Source organism: Crocodylus siamensis, chromosome 15, assembly GCF_052110815.1.
Source record: "Crocodylus siamensis isolate JL-2025a chromosome 15, ASM5211081v1, whole genome shotgun sequence".
Lineage (NCBI taxonomy): Eukaryota > Metazoa > Chordata > Crocodylia > Crocodylidae > Crocodylus > Crocodylus siamensis.
In genome coordinates, this window is record NC_143409.1 from 1,041,922 (window position 1) to 1,065,775 (window position 23,854).

At 55.9% G+C, this 23,854-nt stretch overlaps 1 protein-coding gene across 4 annotated transcripts in view; it reads right to left on the reverse strand.

Moving 5' to 3' along the window:
• Positions 1-3,102: 3,102 nt before the first annotated feature.
• The window catches only part of FRMD5 (FERM domain containing 5), a 251,992-nt gene continuing 231,240 nt past the window's right edge, over positions 3,103-23,854 (reverse strand). The window contains exons 8-15 of one of the 4 annotated variants that reach the window (XM_090028529.1): positions 21,371-21,459; positions 18,088-18,136; positions 17,387-17,478; positions 14,673-14,747; positions 14,218-14,286; positions 12,358-12,464; positions 4,666-5,018; positions 3,103-4,486 (exon numbers count right to left, since the gene is read on the reverse strand). In XM_090028529.1, coding sequence (XP_089884655.1) covers positions 4,439-4,486; positions 4,666-5,018; positions 12,358-12,464; positions 14,218-14,286; positions 14,673-14,747; positions 17,387-17,478; positions 18,088-18,136; positions 21,371-21,459 — 882 coding nt within the window. In that variant the 3' untranslated portion in view covers positions 3,103-4,438. Of the gene's footprint in view, positions 5,019-12,357; positions 12,465-14,217; positions 14,287-14,672; positions 14,748-17,386; positions 17,479-18,072; positions 18,137-21,370; positions 21,460-23,854 lie in introns of all 4 variants that reach the window. The other 3 variants (XM_090028528.1, XM_090028527.1, XM_090028525.1) reach the window with 3 other exon arrangements.

The following is a 23,854-nucleotide window of genomic DNA, read 5'->3' on the forward strand; positions in this document are numbered from 1 at the left end:
GTCCCCACACTGCCGGCCCATGTTCATCTTGGCATCAGTGACGACTCCAAGATCCTTTTCTGCCTCTCCCCTGACGAGAAGGGAGTTCCCCAGCCTGTAGGTATGGTGCTGGTTCTTCCTCCCCAGGTGCAGCACCTTGCACTTGTCAGTGTTGAATCCCATCCTATTCTCATCCACCCACCCCGGTAACCTGTCTAGGTCTGATTGTAGCCTATTCCTCCCTTCTAGCATGCCCACATCCCCCCCACATCTTAGTGTCATCAGCAAATGTGAACAGGGTGCTTTTCACCCCCTCGTCCAAGTCACTGATGAAGATGTTGAACAGCGCGGGCCCGAGGACCGAGCCCTGGGGGACCCCACTGCCCACGTTCTTCCAGGTCAAACATGACCTGTCCCCCACCGCTCTCTGGGTGCGGCCCTCCAGGCAGTCGGCGACACATCTGACTGTGTGGGTGTCGACACCACAGCCCCCAGTTTCTTAATGAGAACGGGGTGAGAGACAGTGTCGAAGGCCGCCCGAAAGTCCAAGAAGACGATGTCCACTGCTACCCCTGCATCTAAGGATTTGGTGATCTGGTCGTAGAAGGCCACCAGGTTGGTCTGACAGGACCTGCCGCTAATGAGCCCGTGTGGGTTGCCCCTAAGCATAATCTTCCCCCTCGTGGACATGCGCCAGGATAACGGTCTCAAAAAGCTCCCCCAGGATTGAGGTAAGACTAACTGGCCTATAGTTCCCGGGTCCTCCTTCCTCCCTTTTTTGAAGATGGGAACCACGTTGGCCTCTTCCAGTCCTCTGGCCCCACACCAGAGCACCATGAGTACAACTTGGATATCTGATTTTAACTGACATGTAGCTTCTGCTAGTCTGCCAATACGAGGTGGCTTAAATGCCATGCCTTCACTGTGACATGCCATCAGCATATAGTGCAGTAGCTAATTTGCTGTAAACGCAGTGATTTAAAGGTAGAGCACTGGAGGGCATCCATCCCACACTGGTAATGCTGCTGACGGCCTTCATTTACACAAAGATACGTGCAAGAGCTTAGCAGGAGGTGGTGCTGTTTGACTGCATTTCGCTGCAGCCTGGCCAGGCCTTAGCTCTTGGTGCTGGAGCTGTGAAGGGAGAGGCTTTCAGTGCTGTGTAAGGGGTGCTGGTGTAATGGGGCGGTTCTTCAGCGTTCACTCTGCTGTGTAAACAGCATAATCAGATGTAATTGTGATAAGTAAGCCGTGACTTGTACTGAGCTGAGCAGACAGGCAGGGAGATGCAGCCGTCTTTCTCATGGGCCAGATTCATCTTCCTGCTGTACAGCGTCAACTTTCACCACGGTAGCAGTACATGTTTATAAAGGGCCCTGCGATCTCCCTGGTTCACCTGTGTGCTTTGAAGGATGGATTTTTGGAAAACACAAAATCTAGACACAAACTCTAACAGCCAGCCAAGGGTCTGCAATGAATCTGCAAGGTCATCATGCTAAGAGGTGCGTGACGTTTACTTGTCATTTTTGTGATGGTTTAGCTAAGATGAGCAAATGCCTCATTCCTCTCTGTGGGAATCTTGCTTGTGCAATTTGGATATTGGATTTAAAAGCCAGTTTCTAATCAAATAAAAGTGGTGATGAAGCTACATGCATTTCAAAAAAGCAAAAAAAACAAAGAAAACCCAAAGACCAAAAAACCCCTTCAACCAGTCAAATAAGCACTTTCCTTAAAAAGAAAAAAACCCAACTCCTTGTTCATGATATTTAAATATTTATTTCAATTTAAAAATACTTTTCATGGCACCAATGATTTTATGCTAACTACATACTGAATATGTAGAAAAGGTACATTTGTTTTGAAGGAAAATGTAACTTACAGTATTTGGCACATGAAAGGTTAATTTCTATATCTTTATGAAAACTAAGAAATTCACATTTTCAGGTATTTTTATCCTTTACTGCTTAAAGATGCAGTCGCTATTCTTTATTGAGAGTTTTGTTTCCTCTGATATAAGAATCTATGGATTCTTTTTCTAGAAAGACAAAACTAACTGGCAGCGAAACACGAGACTTCATGTGGAACATACAGAAAAAGCTAGATTAAAAAAAATTACCGGTTGTAATGGTTTAAGGGTAAAATTCTGGGTGAAAATTGCCAAGGGGTAGTCTAGATAGGGTGAAGTCCAGTCCCACTGTTCTAAAAGCAAATTAATGTCAAAGTTTTCAAGGTCAATAGTTTGTGTTGTGGTTTTTGAGAATTGAAGATGTTCAATGCAGAAGAGAGTTGGATTTGAAGACGTCACTAAATGACAATGTGGTATTATTATGACATTACACAGGTAACCTTAGCGATTAAAATAATGGAATACTGCATCTTTAAAGGACCTGGGATGAGAAAAATGTCAAGTTTAAGACGATCACGCACTGCATAGAAACACCATTTACTACAGACTGAGGTAGGAACACTACACTAAAAGTTAATTTTGCTATGTTGCATAAAACAGTATATATCCATGTAAAAATCTATCCTTTTTCTCTTAGTAGGCATTCATTATTTAATCTACCTTTACAAGAGTTATTAAATCAAATGCAAAACTTTTCAGTTCTTGTGACAATCCAGTGGCCAAGGCTAATTTTTAAAGTAACATGAGAAAGCTGCGTCTTTGTTGGGGTCTGGCAGGTGCTAGTTTTAAGTGGACTTTATTTATTGCAATGACATAGTCAAAGTCCAGTTGACTTCCAGGATTATTCGATATAGTGAAAATTTGATCACTGTGTTCTTTTGCCAAATAGTAAATGACTTGACTGGGACAGAGCCATAGCAGAGCTGTGGAGGGAAGAGTGCAAATGCTGACTCTCCAGCAGCGCTTCGCTCACGTGTGCGGTGATGGTTGGTGGCGAGCGCAGAGACAAGAACATGAAAATCAGACTCTTTATTTAAAGTGTGATTATGGCCCCGGCTTGCTTGAAATCTCTCCCTGAGATGAAATAAAACTCTTGCTAGTCTGTGTTCACTGTGTTTTGTTAAATATGCCCAGCTTCTCAGAAAACTTAATAATAATGGCTTTTATTGCTCCCCTTACAAATGGACTGCCATCTTTGCCAGATAAAGATTCAAGTGTTTATGCCACAAAGGAAATTAGTGAGTTATACATTTTGCTTAAGGATAGATATATTTGCCTGGTTTTTTTTTTTCTTTTTTTTTTTTTTCAGTGTTACCTCCACTTCTGTAATTCTGGTCTCTTTTTTCATTTGCAAAACCACAAATTCCTATTCATTTTTTTTCCAAACTAGCAACGGGTTAATCCAGTGTTAGATTTCCATTCTACAAAACCTTTATTCTCAGAAGTATTTTCTTACTTGAATCATTTTGTACATCACGCTGTGTTCATCCGATCCATAAAGTAAAAAAAGACTTGATTAGTATTAATAACAAAATAGCATTTTGTTGTTAAAATATACGTTGAAACAGTCTCTTTTTTTTGTACAAAACAAGTACAACTTTCTGAGGCAAAATGTCTTTCAAATAAATCAGGCATGGTGACTGCTTGGCTACTCACTCGGACTTTGTCAAACAGAATTAAGTACATATGTTTCCTAACCCCAGGTACTAACTCCCACCTTACTGAGGGGCTCTACACCTCTACGATGATAAACTCCACACCTCTGGAGCACTAAAGGTTCAAGGCTTAAAAAAATCCACAAAAGGCTGAGTGTGTAGATTAGGATCGGTATTCACGTTCACATCACGCTATGCTACCTAAAGAAATAGACTGACACCGCCACTCCCAGCTGGGCTGTCTTGCGCCTACTCTGCTGCCCTTTGCGACAAACCCAAATGCTTTACAAAGCCCCAATGGGGTTGCCTTGCACCAGGATGTTTTTCCAATTAAAATGAAGCCAGGAGCCATCGGCAACAAACCTCTGGCTAGTACGAGGCAATCTCTCTCTCCCATGACTATTTGAAAGTGGTAGTGTTGTGCCCAGAGTTCAATAAAAGAACTATACACGAGTATTAAATTACAACTCAGTAGCACCATAACTATCGCTCCTGCATAATACTATGTCTCAGCTATTGGCTGATCCTAATACAATAATCAGTAGTAATATTAAAATAAATTCCTCTTTGTATTTGATACTCTCAAAGTAATACGCACGTCTATGAAAATCAAAATTAAAAACTTAAATTATCCTGCAGACACCCGAGGGTGAGAACAGAACAGTCGAGCGCTTCGGGAAAGAGGCTCCCTAAAGAAACGTGTTTGGAGCTGGCATGAGTCAGTCCCTTCCTTCTTCCCGGAAACAAGCATCCTAGGTCGCAGTGTACTTTGATCATGAAAGGAGGACTTAGTTTATGTGCCGATGGTACCACGATGGGTCCCATGTTCTGGGAACAGGTAGCAGGGATCTTCTGAATCCACCTGGCTAGATATGGGGAGGCGCCATGCCTTCAGGTGTCAATGAGCAGGCTCAGTGCGGAGCGGATTTTGCAGGCAACCCATCGCCTGAGGGGACAAAAGTATTGATAATGGAACTGCTCGAACTCGGGGGTCTGGCGAATATCACGGAAAAAGGCAATGTCAAGGTCAGACTCGGTAAGGACGATCAGGAGGAGGAGCAAGACAAAGAGGAGTCCCACTGTCACAAGGAGCAAACGGAGGACACTTAAAACAAACTTATTCACCTGTTCCGCCTGAGTCCCGGCACTGCCCCCCAGGCCCTGACACAGCGCCCTCAACTCCCCGCCCAGCGCCTCCACCTCGGCCGCGCTGGGCGTGCTGGCCTCCGACTCCTTCTCCTCCTCGATGCTGCAGGGCGCCCCGTTGATCTGCCGCGACAGCAGCATGAGCTCCAGGCTGTGCTCGGCCACCGGCGTGGGCAGCACGCTGTCCGCAGGGCTGTAGTTCTCGTCCGCGATCACCGCCACCCGCTCGCTGCTGTCGGCGCGGCTGCTGCGCCCGCGCGGCATGAAGGCGTCGCTGTGCGAGGATGAGCGCACCGGCGTGGAGTGCGCGCTGTCCCGCAGGGACTCCAGGCCTGGTGAGGACAGAGACACAGGGTGAGCGGGCAGGTAGACGAGGCACCTGCGGGCTGGACTGGACTCGGACGGGGGGCTGCAAACGACGAGCAAGCGGCAGGACGTGTGCCGTGGAAAGGGAGTCGGTGTGCACACGGGAAACGGTGCAGCGGTGGGAGCTGAAGCACGCAAAACCAGCCACCCCTGGGAGCTGCAAGGGATGCGTCCTCCCCCACCCCACTCCCAAGTCTGTGCAAAGCTGTGCCCAAGCCCCCAGGACCCTTCTGTGGTGCACCCACAGCCCCTCTGGAAAGCAGTGATGCAAAGCAAGGTGAGAAAGCGGGGCTGGGAAGGGCAGCGCCTGGACCCCCTGAGCCTCCCTGGCGGGAAAGGCAGCAACCACCGAAGTTGTGAGCTGAAGTCACAGCACTGAGAAGTCTCCACATGCAGGGATCTGCTGTCGGGAGGGTGCCCTAGCCCGAGCATGGGCTCCGGGCATCCCTAGCTCACAGGGAGGAGAACAGGATGGGACTCAACACAGACAAGTGCAAGGTGCTGCACCTGGGGAGGAAGAGCCAGCACCATCCCTACAGGTTAGGGAACTCCCTTCTCGTCAGGGCAGAGGCAGAAAAGGATCTTGGAGTCATCGCTGATGCCAAGATGAACATGGGCCGGCAGTGTGGGGACGCGGTCAGGAAGGCCGACCGCACCTTGTCCTGCATCCACAGATGCATCTCGAGCAGGTCCGGTAGGGTGATCCTCCCCCTCTGTGCGGCACCGGTCAGGCCGCAGCTGGAGTACTGTGTCCAGTTCTGGGCGCCGCGCTTCAGGAGGGACGTGGACACCATGGAGAGGGTCCAGAGGCCACTCGCATGGTCGGGGGCAGCAGGGCAGGCCCGACGAGGAGAGGCTACGGGACCTGAACCTGTTCAGCCTCCACAAGAGAAGGCTGAGGGGGATCTAGTGGGCTGTTACAAACTAGTCGGGGGGACCAGCAGGCACTGGGGGAGTCCCTGGTCCCCCGAGCACCGCCAGGAGTGACCAGGAATAACGGTCACAAGCTGGCAGAGGGCAGGTTTAGGTTAGATATCAGGAGGCGCGACTTCACGGTCAGGGCGGCTAGGGTCTGGAACCAGCTTCCAAGGGAAGTGGTGCTGGCTCCTACCCTGGGGGGCTTTAAGACGAGGCTAGACAATCACCTTGCTGGGGTCATTTGACCCCAGTACTTTTTCCTGCTATGGCAGGGGGTCTGACTAGATGCTCTACTCAGGTCCCTTCCAGCCCTACAAACTATGAAACATCCTGCCCTGCCCTCCTCCTCCTGCCTGCCTCACAGCCCTTCCTCAAGCTAAGAGGATTGTTCTGCACAGGCTTCGTGCACGCAGCCCTGGACTATTGCAGAGTCCCTGCCACAGGCACAAAGCCCGGTGGTCCAGAGGGGCTCTGACCTTGCAGCAATGGGAACAGCTCCCCGAGATACAATCCCCGCAGACAGAGCGCGGCCCAAGGCCAGACGCTAAGCAGTGCACAAAGAGCAGGGAGCCTTGGCTCACTGTCCCTGGCTGAGCGGCACATAGTCCACGACTCATGCTCCCCGCCACCGTGTTCGTTTCTCTGCTGAGTGCTCAGGGCCAAAGAAAACCACACAACCTGGGCCCATTTCAGGAGACCTTTCTTGTTCCCTCCTGGCAGGCCCTTCAACCCTCCCCCAAGGCCTGGCACTGCAGGGGGCACACGTGCATGGCCCGTTTCTCGCTGGCATATGCTTGTCCCAGTCGTGCCTCGCTGCTGGAGCGCGCTTCCAGTGCAAGGGCATCGTTTCACCAGCGAGGCCTGAATACTGGTCTCACAGCTTCTCCTTGGCATGAAAGGAAACAAAGCAGCATCTTTATTCTAGGTGGCTGCCGTAACTCCTTCAGGGCCCTTGTCTAGGGAGGAAGGGAAGGAGAACAGAGGAAAGTTTGCATGCGGCAAAATTAGGGATTTGCATTCAGCAAAATTAGACCGAAGCAAAAAGCATTTGGATAACCAATGGCCAGAATAGCCGCCAGACACAGGCAGCGCCACCCTGAATGCCACCAGCTGCAGGTCTCTTCCTCAAAGCAGTGGGAGTCGTTGCCTGTACAAAAGCCCGGTGAGCACCGAGCTCGCCACCCGCCTGCTAATCCCAGTGGTCGGGGTGGAGCTGTTGGTAAGGAGGACACATTTCCAAGCAGCTCTTCTGGCATCTTGCTCCATTAATAGACTGGTCTGGCCAGCACAGGTCATGGTGCCCCTAAATGTGCACTGCCTAACACTAAACTGCATGAGAGACTACTGAGTGCTGGTGGCACAAAAGACGTGGCAGTGAACTTGAGCAGTGGCTGAATGCGCCGCGGTTTGCCCATGATGCAGCACAGCTGAGCTGTAATCACAGGATGCTCTTGGGTGACGCTCCTTCATGGAGCCACATTGCTTGGCTCTGGGAACCTGCAAGAGTGACTCCCCCAAAGCAAAATGTTGAGGTCTCGTGGGAGAAAGAGGCCCTTCAAAGTAGCTGCTTAACCTGTTCATGCCTGCTAGTGTCCAGGCTACAGCTTTCCCCTGGAATAGACGTCCCACCCCTGCTCCAAGCAGGACCAGCCCCCAACTACATCATCCCAGCCAAGGCTTTGTCCAGCCAGGTTTTAAACACCTCCAAGGATGGACACTGCACCACCTGTCTGGGCAGCCTGTCCCAGTGCTTCACCACCCTCCTGGTGAGAGAGTGTTCCCTAACATCCAACCTCAACTTCCCTTGCTGCAGCTTGAGCCCATTGCTCCTTGTCCTGTCATCTGCCCCCACTGAGAACAGCCCAGCTCCGTCCTTTTTGCAGCCCCCCTGCAGGGAGGTGAAGGCTGCTAGTCAACCCCCCTCAGTCGTCTCTGCTTGCTGAAGGACGTCTCGCAGATGGAGGGAGGCTGTTTGCTGCAGCTGTTCCACAGCTAATGCCTCTTGCCGTACAGACAGCGGCTGCATCGCACCGGGTTGCAAAGCCACGGCTGGCTCAGGGTTGATTCGACTCCGAGACAAGCGATGAGAAACTCTCCCAGCTCCCCGCACCCATGCCATGGGCTGTTTCTAAACTGCCCTGGGGCAAGCTTGCTGACGGCAAAGGAGCCTTTCCAGCCTTACCCCGATGGTCTTGTCCATTTGCCACATGCTCCCAGGGCTCACTCCAGGCTGCTGCGATGCTGTTGGCCATCCTGTTTCTGCATCTCTTCAGTAAACCATCAGCAGCACTCTTACAGGCTTGCATTATGCCAGCTTTGACAGCTTCCACCAGCAGCAGGTTTAACAGCATCTCAACTATGCTATTCTTGTACAAAGATAATCTCCGGTGCTGAACCAGCTACACCAGCTCATTGCCAGCCCAGAACAAGTGCCAGGAGAAATGGTTTTGCCTGGAGTGCTGCAGCGATACAGTTATGCTGTTATTTTATCTCTCCTCCTTGCACAACTGCCAGGGGGGCTGCGCTGGGAGCTTTCTAAGCAAGCACTTCATTAAGTTCGTTATTAATCCCAACACTACACTCACTGCCCCTGAGGAGGAAGCTGACACAGATGTTTTGCAGTTGCTTAGCCACAGACATCGCGCAGGGGTTGCCAACAGGGAACTAAGTGCCCAGGTGCAAGGATGCTGGTGCAAGGCTGCACGGTGGTGGTGCGGTAGGACTTGGGCTGGGCTGTGCCGATGCTCTTGCTGGGCCCAAAGCTGGAGCTGCCTGACCAGAGGGTCTTGCCCTCCGCTCAGGGGCTGACTGATGCCAGCTTTGGGGTCAGGAAGGAATTTTACCCCATGGTCAGACTGGTATGGACTGGGCGGGAGTCGCCTTGCTCTGGAGCGGGGGCACGGCCGTCTATCTGGGATCTCGAGCATCTGTTGACGTTTCACAGAAGCGGCACACTAGCTGCCGCGGTTCCCTGCGTTACCAGGTTCGGTGTTAGGTGCGTGGCGTGTCAGGGTTGAGGGGAGTCGTGTGTCAAGTTTGGATGATGGTTTGCACAGGGCAGGGGTTGGACTAGCTGTGACCTCCCCCAGGCCCTCCCAGCCCCACAGCTCTGTACTTGTATGATAAGGTGCATCCCCCTCTGCCCCCGTCTTCAGGGCGAGCAGAGGCAGGTTGTGCCAGCCTGACCCCCTGCTTTCCAGTGACGAGAAGGCAGCTGTGTGCCCAGCGAGGGACCAGCTGTAGCGTGCCCTGTGGGCTTCTGCAAAGCTGATGCTGCTGGCTTGGCTCACAGGGCAGACGGGCCCAACCCCGGGCAGAGCCGTGGTCCTCCTGCTGCCTCTGAGTAGGACTGAGCTCATGCACCGGGAGAAAAGAGGGTCCCCAGGTTGCTACTGCATGCACACGTTCGCTCCCCAGAGCGGAAAGGGCTTGCTGGCAGCCTGCGGGCATATGAGGTGCTTGAATTCAAAGGGAAATGCCCCTGGGCTTACACCAGGCCTCCACCCGCCGTCCTCAGCGAGCACCAGTGGACTGAGGCAGGAAGCATCTGGTGCAGCAAAACTGCGGGGGCCCGTCTGCCACGGGCGCTGTCCTTCCTGCCCCCACGAGCTGCTCCAGCGCGCGGTTTATGACGGGGCCCGTCCCTCCGATTCAGGCATCCCGTATGCCTAGGACAGGCAGCGCGTGAATGACCCGCATGTGCCCACCTCCCCAGGCAGGCCGGCGCGCACCTCCGCGGCCCAGCGAAGCGCTGCCGTTATGCTGCAGAGCCGCAGACTCGCTCCTGGCAGCGAGACAGGTAGGACTCGCCGTTGCCAACCTTCCCGCTGCCCCATGCTCCCACCTCAGGTGCAACCCATGCCTTTGTGTTTAAGGGCTGGGGCAACACACCCTGCCAGGCGTCACGTCGGGGCAGAGCGGGCGAGACCCAGGAGCAAGGGATCTAGGCGGCAAGGAGGAAGGGTGGACGGTGCTGGGACCCAGCCTGGCACCGGGTCGGAGACGCTGATCTCTGGGATGAGACTGGAGCTGGCGGCAGGGTGCCCGTGTGTTTGAAGCTAGAGACATCTCCTAGGGGGTCCCGGCCCCTCTGGGCAGAGCGAGACGTGGTCACTGATCAGGCGACGGAGGAAGCAGGACATAGTCCCTGCAGCCAAGGGCCCAGGTATCTCCACGCCCGCGCTCCTGCACCATCCCTGCGGGAGAGGCACGCTGTGCGCGCGGACCATGGCTCGTCCCCAGCGTGCCCACGGGCTTCTCCGCCGCTCACTTGGAAGCGGTGTGGGACGAAGCCCTGCTGAGGCCAGTTGTTTCACGTGAAAGCCACGGGGCCATCCCAGCACTGGGGTAGCTGTTCTTGCCCCAGCAGCGTCTCCACCCTCAGCGGTCACTACGCCTTTGCCAGTAAAGGGCTGGGGGTCACGCGAGCGCACACCGGGCCTGCCCAGCTCCTGGCTGTGCGCTGTGATTTTTTGCTGCCCATCGCAGCGGTGTCCAGGCCCCTGCGGATGCCTCCCTAGGGACGCGCCAGCCTTACCCCGCACAAATCTGCAGGCTCCTTGCACCCAGCCCTGCTCCGCCGAACCCCCTGCCCTGCTCCCTCGGTGGTGGGAAAGGCCGTATCCTGACTCACTCCCCACGGCACAGACTGGGTGGCCGGTTACCCGGTGCAAGCTGGTCGCGCGGCTCCCGTGACGCGGTCTGGTCCGAGCCGGCGAGGGCTGAGAAGAGGGGCAGGGCGCCAGGGCTCGGCCCAGCACCCATACCCGCGCATCCCGGCAGCGGTGGTTGATCAGGCGCAGGTGGACGCCGACCTTGGTCCCGCTCTGGACCAGACGTGTCACCGCGGTGCTGGGAAGAGCCGGCGCCAGCAGCCGCGCGGGGCCAGGCATCGGGGCACTGCCCAGGGAAGGGCTGCGCCGGCTCCCCGCAGGGCCGCGTGACACCAGGGAGCCAGAGCTATTTCGGGGCGAGCTGCAGGCCGGGGAGTGCTCATGTGCGAGTGAGGAAAAGCAGCTGCGAGGGCAGATGGAGGGCGTTAGGCATTGCTTTTTAACACCCGGATGGTTTTGCAGCCGGCCGAGCCGGAGCCTGACACCGGCGTCCGCTCTGGTGTTACACGTCAGCCCTGCTCTGCACGACTCCGCTTTGCTGGGCTACGACACCCTGACAGCCTGCTCCCCCCACCAACATCGTTTTAGCTCAGCCTTCGCTGGAAGCCTTACTCTGCTGTAGACCCGAAGCAGCAAAACCGGCCGGCCAGAGCTGCTAAACACCCTGTTAGAAACCTCGGGGCACAAGCTCTCACCGATCCCTCCAGCTCCTCCTCCAGGTGAAGGTGCCGCTGCAGCAGTCTCAATTGCTCCAATGCCATAAAGTCCATTTTGAATAGACTTTTTTTGACTCTGGTCCTTCCCATGAGATCGGACCAGCTCATGCCGTCCCCAGATCCTAGCCTGTGGACACGCCTGTGGAGAGGAAGAGTGTGGCCTTCTCTGCAAACATCTGACCCGACGAGAAGGCAAAGGGCCGCGGCAGGGTGTCCTCCCTGCACCATTTGCTTGGAGGAAATGCGTTCGCGGGCACTGGCACTCAGAGCCCAGCAGCTTAGTGCGGTGTGGGGGCATGTTTAATAAGGGCACGTTGTGGGGTGGACCAGGACGAGCCTCTTTCTGCAGCCAGGCAGTGCCTGGGAGAAGGCACCAGGCGATTTACCAAGCCAAGAGCATCGTCTGGGCCACCCATCGTGCCCAGCAGCCTTCCAGCAAGCTCACAGCAGAGCCTGGGCAGGTCTTTCTGAACAGCAAATAAACCTGGGAGACGCTCGTGGCAGACTCAGCGAGGAGAGGAGGGATCGGCGCTGGCCGTGCATAAGGGAACAGTGGTTCCCACCAGAGAGCCCTTATGCACGGCCAGCGCCGATCCCTCCTCTCCTCGCTGAGTCTGCCACGAGCGTCTCCCAGGTTTATCCTTCCTTGCTGATGTGCAACTATTTCCTGCGGCACTGAGGACACACGTGTCCATGTGCATGGGACGTGCAATGTGGACAGACACCTGCTGCGGTTCCCCACGGGGCATCCCAGGCTTTCCTGAGTACTAGGTGCGTGTGCGAGGGGTATATACACATCTCACCTTGCCACAGGAAGCATCGAGGGGCTGGCAGGGAACAGGGCCTTGAGCTTTCCCGGGGAAGGAGCAGTCTGCACATGCACCGCTAGCAGGCAAGCCACAAGCCCCCGATTTCCTGAAGGGCTGAACCCAGCCGGCAATGCCCTGCATTGGGCAGGTGCGGGAGGGGACAGGCAGCCCTGTACCCAACAGCAGCACAGGCGCAGCCCCCTCCAGCCACCCCAGCCCGAGCCCGCGCCCCCGGCGGCCCCGTCTCACCTTCCATGATGGAGATGTGCACGGCTCTCCGGCGGGTCCTGGGCACACTGCTCAGCCGCGGCCCGTGCGTGATCGAGGGGCAGCTGCGGCTAGGGACCAAGCCTGCCCTGTGGACACAGAGAAGGGAGGAGTGCTGAAGCCCGCGGGGCAGGCTGGGCTGTCTGCACCGGTGCATGCACAGCCATTGCCTTCCTTTGGGAAGGGTGTTGGTTTCTTTCACCCCTGCTCACAGCTTCCTACAATGCAGCCGGACCCATACAGAGCACATGTCTCTGCTGGAAACACGGAGACATGCGGCCACGCCGGTCTGGGCTCAGGAGCAGAGCACAGTAGGCACGTGGCATGGGCCAGTGGGGCTGGGATGCTGCCAGGGCCAGGGGCCCATCCGTGGTGGCACAGCTCCTGGACTTGTTGCCCCTTTGGCTAGCTGCAGGGCTGGAAATCCCTGGCCGGCATGCAGGCATCGTGGCTGCACACATGCTTATGTCCTGCCAGAGGCGTGAAGGGCTGGGCTCAGCAAGTGCCCAGGAGTTTTGCTGACCAATGCAGGGCGGCAGTGGATCAGGCACCCGGGCAGACCCCAGCACGAGGCACGGACAGCATGTACTTCCATGCCCATCTCAGGGGCATGGGGAAAAGGGAACCTGGGGGCGCCTGGCACCCCACACAGCAGCCGCCTGCAAAGGGAGGACAGCAAAGGAGGGTCCAGTCCCGACATGGAACGGAGCAGAGACCAGGCTCCCAAGCCACCAGGCTCAGGGAGGTCCCAGCGTGGAGGCCTTGGCTGCAGGCTGGTGCCATTCAAGGAGATCTGCAGCCCCTGCATGAGTGCAACTGCCCAGGGCAAGGGGACACAGCACCTGCTGTGGGGAATGGGGACCGGGCCTGAAACGTGGGGCTTGGAGATGAGCCATCAGGAGACACCAGTACAGACCCTGAGGCTAAAGGGACTGGGGACGCTGGATCTCCATGGCGTTGAGTGCCCTCGGCACCTGACCCACATCTCCAAGGTCACGTAACGTGGCTGTACGGTGCAATACAGGGTGCGTGCCAGGAGCTCTGCACAAATAAATGCTTGGGAAAAGCCACCCCAGCACACGCAGGTGCACCGGGAATAACAGCACTGAAGAGCCAGGGCTCGCCTGCCAAGCACACAGACGATATATTTAAGCCAAGCCTGGAGAACAGCCCTGCTACCTTCTGCTGACAAACCCGTGCTGGTTTCTGACATCTATACATACCTGTTTTAAGTAGGCTTAGCCTAAAAGCACCATTTTTAAGGTGCATTAAGGGCACACGTCTACATGTGCACACCCTTAATGCACCTTAAAAATGGTGATTTAAGGTTATGTGAGCCTAAATTTGACACCTGCATAGAGCAGGTGTCAAATTTAGGCGGAAATAGCTAAGTCACATTAGCGCACATGTAGACACACTAATGTGCATTAACAGTGTCCTGCATTAACATGCTGCCCTACATTGGTTAATGCACATTAGCATGTCTGTACATGCACTAATAAGGCTTAGCTATTCACGCCTAAGCTTAATGCGCCTTCATGTGCATTAGCGCATCCACAACTAGGCATGCACTTAAATCACCTTAAGGAGCCTTAAGCAAAGGCACCTTAAGTTTAGGCGTGCGTAAATATACGTGTAGACACGGCCAGTGTTACAGGCTGAAGTACGGGGCCGTTCTTCTGCGTTGCCTGGCCACGGACTCAGGCTGCAAGCCCGCAGCTGCTTAAAAGAGCCCTCGGGGCTGGGCGCAATGCCAGGACCGGGGTAGCAGGATCAAGGCACTTGACACCCCCGGTGGGGGGGGGGGCCACGCTGGGCTGTGCGGCACCAGCTGGCACTTACCGGTGTATTTCTGGCGGCTCCCGCTTGATCTTGGCGCTCGACTCCATGACCTCTTTGGCGACGCGGCCGCTGCAAGTGGTTTGAGAACGGAAACGGGCAAGAGCTGAAAGCTACCAGGCCACCCCGGGATCCCCCCAGGCTCGGAGACCTCTGTGCCCACCCCCTGGACTGGGCGCTGCAGCTGGATGGGAGGGAGAGGCGAAGGGTGGGGGACGCAGACAGGCCGGGGGCAGGGATGCTGCGGGGTTTAGGAGGGAGATGGGCAGCCCCCGGGGGTGCAGCACAGGAATTTGGGAGCCCGTGGAGGGGTGACTTGGCCTCCTGGACAGGTTGCGCTACATGCCAGGGGACCGCCAGGAAAGGCTGGGGCTCGACGCAGCCAGGGAACCGCTACCTCTGCCACCCCGGGAGGGTCTGAGAAGAGCCAGTAACTGCTACTTACTGTCAGTATTTACCTGTATCGGAACCGGCTTCCTTTGAAGAACAAGTTGCTGCTGGAGACCGTGCGGACCTGGCTCGACTTCTCCAACCTGCAATGACAGCGAGCGCGTGGCGAACCCTCCGCGGCAGGATGGGCCATCGGGGATGCCCCGGCTTCACCTGGCTCCCAACCCTGCGCGGTGCCGAGCGGCTGCCCGGGGCCAAGCACTGCCTGAGAACGGGGGAGCGGTGCACACTGCGCGGGGCGAGGGAGCCCTATTGAAACAGCCCATGGTCCCCAAACCCACGTTCAAGCTCACGCGCACAGACACTTCGACGCCTCCCAGAAATATCAGCACAAGACAAACAGCTTTTCCCTTCCTCCGGGGGAGAGACTGGGACTTTCCCTGACCAGCTCCACCATGACCTGGGCTCTCCTTGGATCCCTCCCATCCCCCTGCTTCAGCCCCGGGTCCGATCCAGAGGTGCGAGGCAGCATCCCATCGCCAGCACCCAGCCGCAACAAGCTGGCCCACATCTGTGGGCTGCCTTCAAGCCCGGCCTGGTCACAATCGCTGCGTGTGAACAGCTGCGCTCGTGGCGGGAAGCTCACCGAGCTGTTTGCCGTAAGCAGACTGGCCCCATGTGCAAAGTACTATTATGTCATAAAAATAACTACCCAGCTGCAAAAAAGAGCCGGTGGGACAAGTCCATGGCTGGTGTGTGTCTAGCTGTAATATGAACGTGTGGCCAGGCCACGAGACACGGAAAGGCCTGCTCCAGGCTGGACCGGCAGTGTCGCCACGAGGCAGCCCTCCATCAGTAATCCTCACCCCCCAGGAGCAGCGAACCCCTCTCCCCGCTTAGGCCACAGCCTGCTTGACTGGGTGCCTTCTCGGCTGGTCATTCCCCGGCTTCATTCATCACCAAGAACGACCCTGTGGTTTCCCTCCACGTTAACGCAATGAGAAACGAGACCTGCTGCTTGCAGCGGCAGACTGCGGCCTGCCCGGAGAGGATGCACCTCGTGCTTTACCCGGCCTCTGGCTGATGAAAAGCAGCTCGTTTCAGCGCTCTCTTTTCAAGAAGAAGAGCAGGCAGCGTGAGGATGCCCAAGTGAAGCGTGCTGCCCGAGGCCTCCCTGCATTGCACGTTGGCGCTTTCTTCCCCTTTTGCCGTCAGACCAATTCGGTGCACAAGGGAAGGGACAAAGGCTGGGCCACTTCTGACAGCAGCCCGGTTCTGCACAGCCGCAGCGGTGCCTGCTCCCCCTTCGCCAGCTCCTCTCTCTCGTGCGTGCCCGTCCCTGGGGAAGCTTCCCGGAGATGCCTGGCTTGTCTCCAGCAAGCCCTGCTCAGCCTGCCCCTCCGAGGAGACATCCTTGGGGCGATGTGTTCCCCACCCTGAAGAGACACCTGAGTCCTGAAAGCCATGTGAAGAAGGGAGCGCAGGGGGACAGCCTCGGGCCACAGGATCCCGTTCTCATTTCACAGCCTGGCGTCCTAGATTCCCACTCTAAGCCTCTGCCAGGGACCTGTTTGAGCTGCGTTTGCAGTGGGTGGCCCCCAGATTTTCACAGGTACAAGGGTACCTTTTCTACACCACAACCTGGGCCAAATCAGCCAGCCGAGGCGAAGGCTTTTAGCTCAGACTCATACAAGCGCCGCGTCCAGGGCACTGAGCACAGGTCTGGCACATGGCAGGGACCTGGCCTGCACATTGCAAAGAGCATCCTAGCTGGCCACCCTGCCAAGGGATTCAGTGCTGCTTGCCTACAGCTGCCCCGAACACGTGACTCGTGGACCTGTGAGCATATTGGCCTGAAGGCTGCCGGGGGAGATGGGCTTGCTATTTCCCCGCTTTCTCGCACAGGAAGCGTGAGCGGTGGGAGGGGAGGAGAGATGCATTTCCTGTACTCTGCAATCGTTCTTGTAGCAAGGCGCCAGGCACGGACACCTTGGTTAGAGTCCAGCCTCTTTCATGCTTGTCTCACTTCAGAGCCCGCTAACATCGTCCGCGAGCTCCTCACTGGTGTGCAAGCAGGTTGGGAGCACCGTATTGCTGGATGGCCTGGGAAGTCGGGAATTAACGGCTGGGGGGAGAGAATCACACAAAGTCCTCCGGAGGCATCTTACCACTTGCTCCAGCCAGCGCTGTCAGGCTGAGGCCAAGCACTGTGGGAAATCCCTCCGTGACACGTCAGAGCGGCTCGACCAGCGGCCACATCCCTGGGTCTCGGAGGCAGGTGGCTGGCCTCAGGTTGGCAGTGTAGCAAGTGTTGTGTTCACACAAAGCCAAACCCCATCACACGCTCAAATGTGAGCTGCTTTCTTGAGAAAGGCAACGAGTTCACAACACGCTGGTGGACGCTGGATGCCACGGACAGGATTCGCACCAGCGGCACTAACAGCTTGCACAAGTAGGTGTAGAGATTGCAGCGCTTGGTGCGGAGGGATGTGAGTTGTCAGTGTGAGCAGGGAGGAGCTGGGGGTGCAGGGCATGGGAAATGCTGCCAGCTCTAGGATGCAGCACCCTGACAGATGCAGACTTGCCAAGGGCTCCTCTCCTGCAGGCCCTGTGCAGCAGGAGGGTTGTGACCTGGGGGCGAGCACAGAAGAAGCGAGCCAGAATCGGGACCTGATCCTGCGCGGCCTTCATTTTAGTCTCCTGTTGTGGCTGGGGGGGTGCTGCCCACAGGAAAACACCCGGTACCAAGAGACACTGCCCTGCTCCCAGTCCCGGCACTTACTTGTAAAAGGCTTGATTCTCTATGCCGCACTTCCAGAGGTGCTTGCAGGCTTCTGGTGTCGGAGCAAAGTAGGTGAGAATAATTTTCTTTTCCTACAAAAATTGCACATGGAAACAACTGAGTGTGATGGGAAGGGGCTGTGCTGCAGGGCAGCTAAGGGGAAGCTACATGTTACATTTACACCGTACTTAAAATGTGAGAGTCTACACGTTAACATTCGTTAACTTGTGCTACGTGCCCTCTGAGCATCTCAGAGTTACACTGCTTCAGGTGAGGGGTAACTCTGGGCTGCGCTACCCAGCTCGTGTTAGGGCAACTTCAGTCTGTGCCACAGAGATAAAATGAGCCATGTGTAGTCCTCCAGCATCCCAAGATGCACCACTCCCAGCTCCCCCACCCAATCCAGAGCAGGGATACAGCCCAGGTATCCTGGCTCCAGCCCCGCCAGCACATCTTCCCTGCAGTCACTGGCGGAGCTAGCTGGAGGAAAGCAAGCGTGTGCATGTTCACCCATGCTGTGGGCACGTGCCCGGCTGCCATGGACATGCCTTGAGCTTAGCAGCAGGCATCAGCCAAGGAGCTGCATGTGGCTGTGCTACCCAAGACAGCACCCAACTTCCCAGCCTCTGAAGCAGAGATGAACGCGGCGAGCTGTGAGCCCCAGAACAAGGAGAAAATCCACTCACCTCTTTCTGACTTACGTATAAATAGAAGGTCTTCCCCTCAAACTTCAGTTTGGTCACCTCGTTCCTACAACCGCAAAGCACTCGTGTCACTGACATGCCGTTGACGTCCTGTCGCAGACCACCGCTAATGCAGAGCCTGCACCCCCCACCTCCCTGGGCTACGCACAATTAAAGCCCGACCATTGGCATGAAACTCGACTCAATAAGAATGCCTATTTTAAGGGAAGTCAGCAGAACAGTCCCAACTCCACGTTTTTTCAGTTCAGCGTGCGTGTAACGTGGTGATAGGTGGACTCCTGGCTCAGATACAGTGGCTGGAGGAGGGGGCACATCTCGGGATGGGATGTGCTTCTCAGCGGGGTGCTCGAGGAGTCACCGGAGGACTCTGCGTATAACAGATGTGCACCGTCTGGATGAGACTATCAAAGGTGAGGCACCACACTTAGCTGATGAGGCCAAAATTGAAGAGACAGCAAAGAATGAAGAACGATGCAACCAGATCTGGAGGGTTGGGGGGGGAGGGAGGTCTTTCAGGTGACTGTGCCAATACAAGGACGATGCCATTAAATGCAGACAGATGTAAAAAAATAATAAGTCCGGGGGGCCACAAACCAAAGAGAGAGAGGACAGATTACAAGGAACAGCCATGCAGCGTACTGACCAGGAAAGGGGTTTAAGGGGTATTGTAGAAAAATCCTTGGAGACATCAGCCCAGTGTGTGGCTGCAGTAAAAAAGGCAAACAGGATACTGGGGTACATCAACACCGGGACAGAATACAAAGCAAGAGAAGTGACACGGTAACTCTACATTGCACCACTTAGACCGTCGCTGTGGCTGCGTGACATCCCCTGGCCAACGGCCCTGGAGTGGGGACCGCCGGGAGTGCCCCGAGGCCAGGGACGGGCTGCCCCTTGCTCTAGGTCTAACTGGCCATGGCGCTCACCTGCTGTAGCAGATCCTGGGTGTCTCCATGAGGCAGGCGGGGGTTCACATGCACACGTTACCACTTCTGCTTGTTCATGTGTATTCAGCGTGTGCCACATGCCCACCACATGACAGCTGAGGTGCCCATGGGCTCCATGCATGTGACACGTGGCCAGGGGCCAGGCATCACGCACCCTCTGCAGCAGCAGACCGGGCCCGGTGGGTGCGCCGGGGCTGCAGGCCTGAGGACGCTTGGGCACACGCAGGGGCCCGGGATCGGGCTGCACGCAACCGTGAGTGTGCAGCAGCATACGGCGTTGCTGAGCAGAAAGCATGCAGGCCCCTGTGAGCATCATCCCTTCCTGGGACCCATGAAGCACCACTGAGCACATGCTGGGCATGGACCCACTCCTGCGGCCGGGGTCTGGGGAGCCCGGGATAAGGACCGGGCTGTGCTCTCCAAAGGATGATGTTGGCTCGAAGCCCTCATTTGGGAACAGCTGTCAGCAGCATGGGAAAAAATGCATGCAGCAATTCCAGGCTTTAAGGACAGTCCTCAGGGCTAAAACAATGGAGCCTCTATTCACCCGGGGGGCAGACAAAGGCAGGATGACCTGCGGCTGCATGGAGGTCGGACTGCAGCCTTAGCCCCTGAATCCTGGGAAACCCTTGGTAACCCCATCCCCTCTCTGCTGCTGTATGACCAGGACACTGGGCAGGATGGACCGAGGGTCTGACCCAGAAATGGCAGCTCTTATGCTCTCATGTAACCCCCCGAGGTTAAACCTATACAGACAAAGCCCAGCTGGACGGGGGTGGGTGCCACACGGAGCCAATGCAGGTTTAACTAGAGTTGGGGGAGTGGACGTAGCTGCCCGGTCCATGCTGCCTTTAAACCTTGCTAATGCCTGACTGTGCAAACCGATGCTTGAAATGAAGGCAGTAAATGAGGCTTGAGCTAGGAGGCAGAAACTTCCCTGCCCCAGAGGAGGAAACGGTTCAAAGAGGACTGGCAGATGAGCAACCTCTGGCAAAGCCAGTCAACTCCAAGGCCCATCCTCTGGCCCCATGTGCCCTTCCTACTGAGCACCACTGGCAGCTCCTCCAGGGAGGAGGGCACTGGCCTTCCCACGTGGGACGGAGGAGGGAGACAAGGGCCATTGTGGGGGGAAGAAGCCAAACCCAAGCCTGAGCCCCGGCCCAGGGACCTTTCAGTTGCACCCAGCAACAGACCTCCTAGCTTGGGACCAGTCCCTCCCGGCAGCTTCCAAGAGCCGACCCCGGGGCATTGCTTTGCAAGGGAGACTGGCTCCAGCAATAAGGGGGTCTAGGGCAGGCCTCTGCCAGGAGGCAGACGCTGCCACGTGCAGAATATATGTGCGGTAGCACGGACTGCATGCAGGGGGGTGGAAAGCAGACACTTGTACCCAGGCCTGGTTGCACCCCCTCCCCCCCATGCACAGTAGTGGCCACACGTGTCCCAAAGCCGTGGCTCTAAGGGACAGAGGGTGCCAGTGGCTGACGTCTGCATGGAGACATGTCTGAGTGCCTGTGGCGAGCGATGGCTGTGGGAACAGGAGACGCATGGGACGAGAGCCGACGAGGCAGAGGGCACACCCAGGGACGAGACAGATGACACCGGGGTGGGTGGCAAAGGAGGACAGTGAGGGTGAGAGACATGGGAAGGCCTCTGCCTTGCCAACCGGCCCCTCACCTGAGACTCTGCCTCCAGGTGGGGACGAGGAATTCAGGCAGCAAGGGCGCCTATCGTTACCGGGGCTTGTGATCATCCAGGACTAACACGCACCACCTCCCGCCCTTGCTAATGAGCCCACAGGGACCTGGAGGCCTCCTGGGGCACTTGTATACACCACGCATTTAATCCTCATTAACTGATGTGGAGGGAGCCATTGCAACAGGCATGGGGTCCCTCTGCTCTGACTCCGTGCTGTAACCAGGACCTGTGCAAAGCCCAGGCAGCCGGATCGCAGAGCAGGTCCGCGTTCCAGGGGCACAGGATGTGCTGCCTCCCCTGGGTTAGGCAAAGGGACTTTTTCCTCCCTGGTGGAGTTTATCACCCTCGGAGCAGGACCGAGACACGTGCTTGCAAGGACCTCACTCCCCTCCAGGCCCACCCGTGGGTGCAGCCACGCCAAAGCCCAGTGATAGCAGCCCGGGGGCATCTTGCGTGGGGAGGTGCTCAGATAGCACCTGAGCTATTCCTAACAGGAGGCCGCTACACCCAGCACGTTTCTTAGGTGTGCCATCGGTGAGCAAGCGAGTGGTTCTTGACACAAGCAGCTGAAACAAATAAGAAACACTCAAAACGTGTGGAAATGGGGGGGAAGGGGGGAACAGGGACGCGGGACTCACCATTTGATGAAGTGAACTCTTTTGTTTCCCTGCAGAACAACAAAACCAAAGGGAGTGAAGGCCAAAAATGCCGCGTTTCCCGACACATCCTGCAACACAACAACATCTGCTCATCAAAATGCTGCAGCACCGGCAACGGTTACACGTCAAAACAGCATTTAGTTCTGAATTAGGTGGCGTTAATGAACCTCCCGGCCTAATTCTGCTGAGAGAACAGGTCTCGACGGCTTTATTTTGACCATGACATTCAGCCTGTCTGCAGGAGGCTTCAGGTGCTTACAAAAAACCCGCAGAAGGAGCTACTCTAGCAGAATCCATGAGCAGAGAAAGCAACGCAGCTCCCCTGCTCGCGATGCTATTGATTTACGGGGAAAGCCACAAACAATGAACATTGCCCTTGAATCCTGTCATCGCCAGTCCTTTCACTAATAATTCAACTCGGACTCTGTGAAAAAACCCCTCTGACTTGTGGCTTTCTGGGCCGCATTTGCAGCTGGCCAGTCATTAGAGCCATGTCCCATGCAGGTCAGTAGTTTAATTTAATCACAACAGCCAGGCTGCGGTGAAGCCGCCGTGGATTGTACTGGCAAATGTGCAAAGAAAAAGAGAGAGCAGGTGCCCACTTTTTGAAGCGCCGTGGAGCACGGGGGGTTGCTCTATAGTTCAGACCGAAGTTCACTTCCCTTTAGAAAGTGGATTTTCAATGTGTTGTGAGGACAGATTTATAGCATAGATTTAGAGTAGGCAACAGCAGTGCCAAGGGCCCAGAGGCAGGGAGGGAAATCCCAAGTGGCGTGCAGCCCCGTGCACCAAGCAGGTGCCCTCTGTGCATGACTTCAGCTCCTGCCTGAACCCTAAGGACCCCAGCCCCTCCTCTATGCAGGGAGAAACTGTCCCCTGTTGCACCCTCAGGAAAGCCCTGATGCAACCCGGTGCACTCCGGAGACAAGTGAGCTTTGAAGCAGTTAGTTAATTAAATAACAAGCAGCTCGCTCCTCTGCCCAGCAACATATAATTATCTCTGAAGGCAGCCAGGGGAAAGGTAAGGCCTTCTGCTCAGCCATCCGGAGCTGCAAGGCGCTAGCTCCTAAATCAGGGCCCCCCCCTGCACCACCCATCAAGACCAAATCAGCTATGGAGGCGGCTGGAGGGTGATGCGTGATTTCTGAATATAGGTGCTTCCACGCCGGTGAGCACTACCGGGAGCTAGCAGCCCTGGGACTCCCACAAAACCACCCCAGTGCCGTATTTAAATGCACAGAAAAGGCCCTGCCCGGTCTTGCCCCGTACTCCTTGGGGCATCGCCACCCCTAGGACTAAGCTACTGCTCTGCCCCGCAACCTGCTCCTGGCAGACACGTGGCCCACTGCTCGCTCAATGAGCCCACGCAGCCAGTGCCATCGCAGCCGTGTCATTCCGACAGCTCCAGCACCTGCCGTGGCTGTATCATGCTGAAGGTCGTGGAGGACGTCTTTTGGCAGTCCGTTCTCACCAGGCCCTGCTGCACTGGATGCCAGGACGGTTCTCGCACCGGCTCTGTGCAAGGCCGGCCGGCCGGCGGTGTTTCTCCTGCCCCCCAGCCAGCACATCCCGGGGTAAATGCACCAGAGTCGTGTGACGCACGGAGCAGGCGGCTCTCAGCAGCTGGTTCTCGCAGCCGGGATGCTGCTGCCCCTGCTTTATTGCTCCAGACAAGCTTGATTCTGTCTTTGCTCTGCTGACCCCATGTCCAGACGCCAGACCAGTGCCGCGGGAGGAAGTTTTCTCTTTTCATCAACCCATTCGAGTGACAGGCTCCTGGAGAGGGTTCACTGTTTTTACCAAGGGAGTTTGTGGCCCTACAGACTCTTCCATGCAAGGAAACAGAGGCTGGAAGCCCCATGCCTGTGGGGATTTCTGAATAAATCAGCACACCTTCTTCACAGACAATACACGTGGTCAGCAGACGTCTGCTCTTCTCTGCCCTTCTGTCTTCTGGAGCTGGTCCTCTGCATTCAGCATGGCCCGGGTCAGTTGTCCAGGTGGAGACCAGCCAGGTTGCAATGGTGCGATACAGACTTCCTTCAGCTCCAAACCACGCTGTGCCTGAGAGCAAGAACCATCAAAACTGAGAAGGTCTCCAGCCCTAGCGTGGGATCTGCAGCCGCCAGGAGGAATCCCTGATAAGGGAGGGGGCACCGATCCTTGCTTTCCCTGCTTGTTTCCACCATACCAGCACAAAAATACAGTTTCCGTCCTCATGTTCCAGCTTTGCAGGGCAGAGTGAAAGCTACCCAAAATACAGGCATCAAAGCTGTGTGGGAGCTCAATCCCCCGATCACATCCCAGAACATGAATTCCCTACATATTGGTTTTAAATTCAGATCAGATCAAAACTCATGTCAGTCCCTAGAAGGTGAATGGCAAACAGGAAAAGGAGTTCAGGACTCAGTTCTACCTCCTGCACAAAGCAAGCCTTAAATCCTCAAACGAATCATGTCTGAG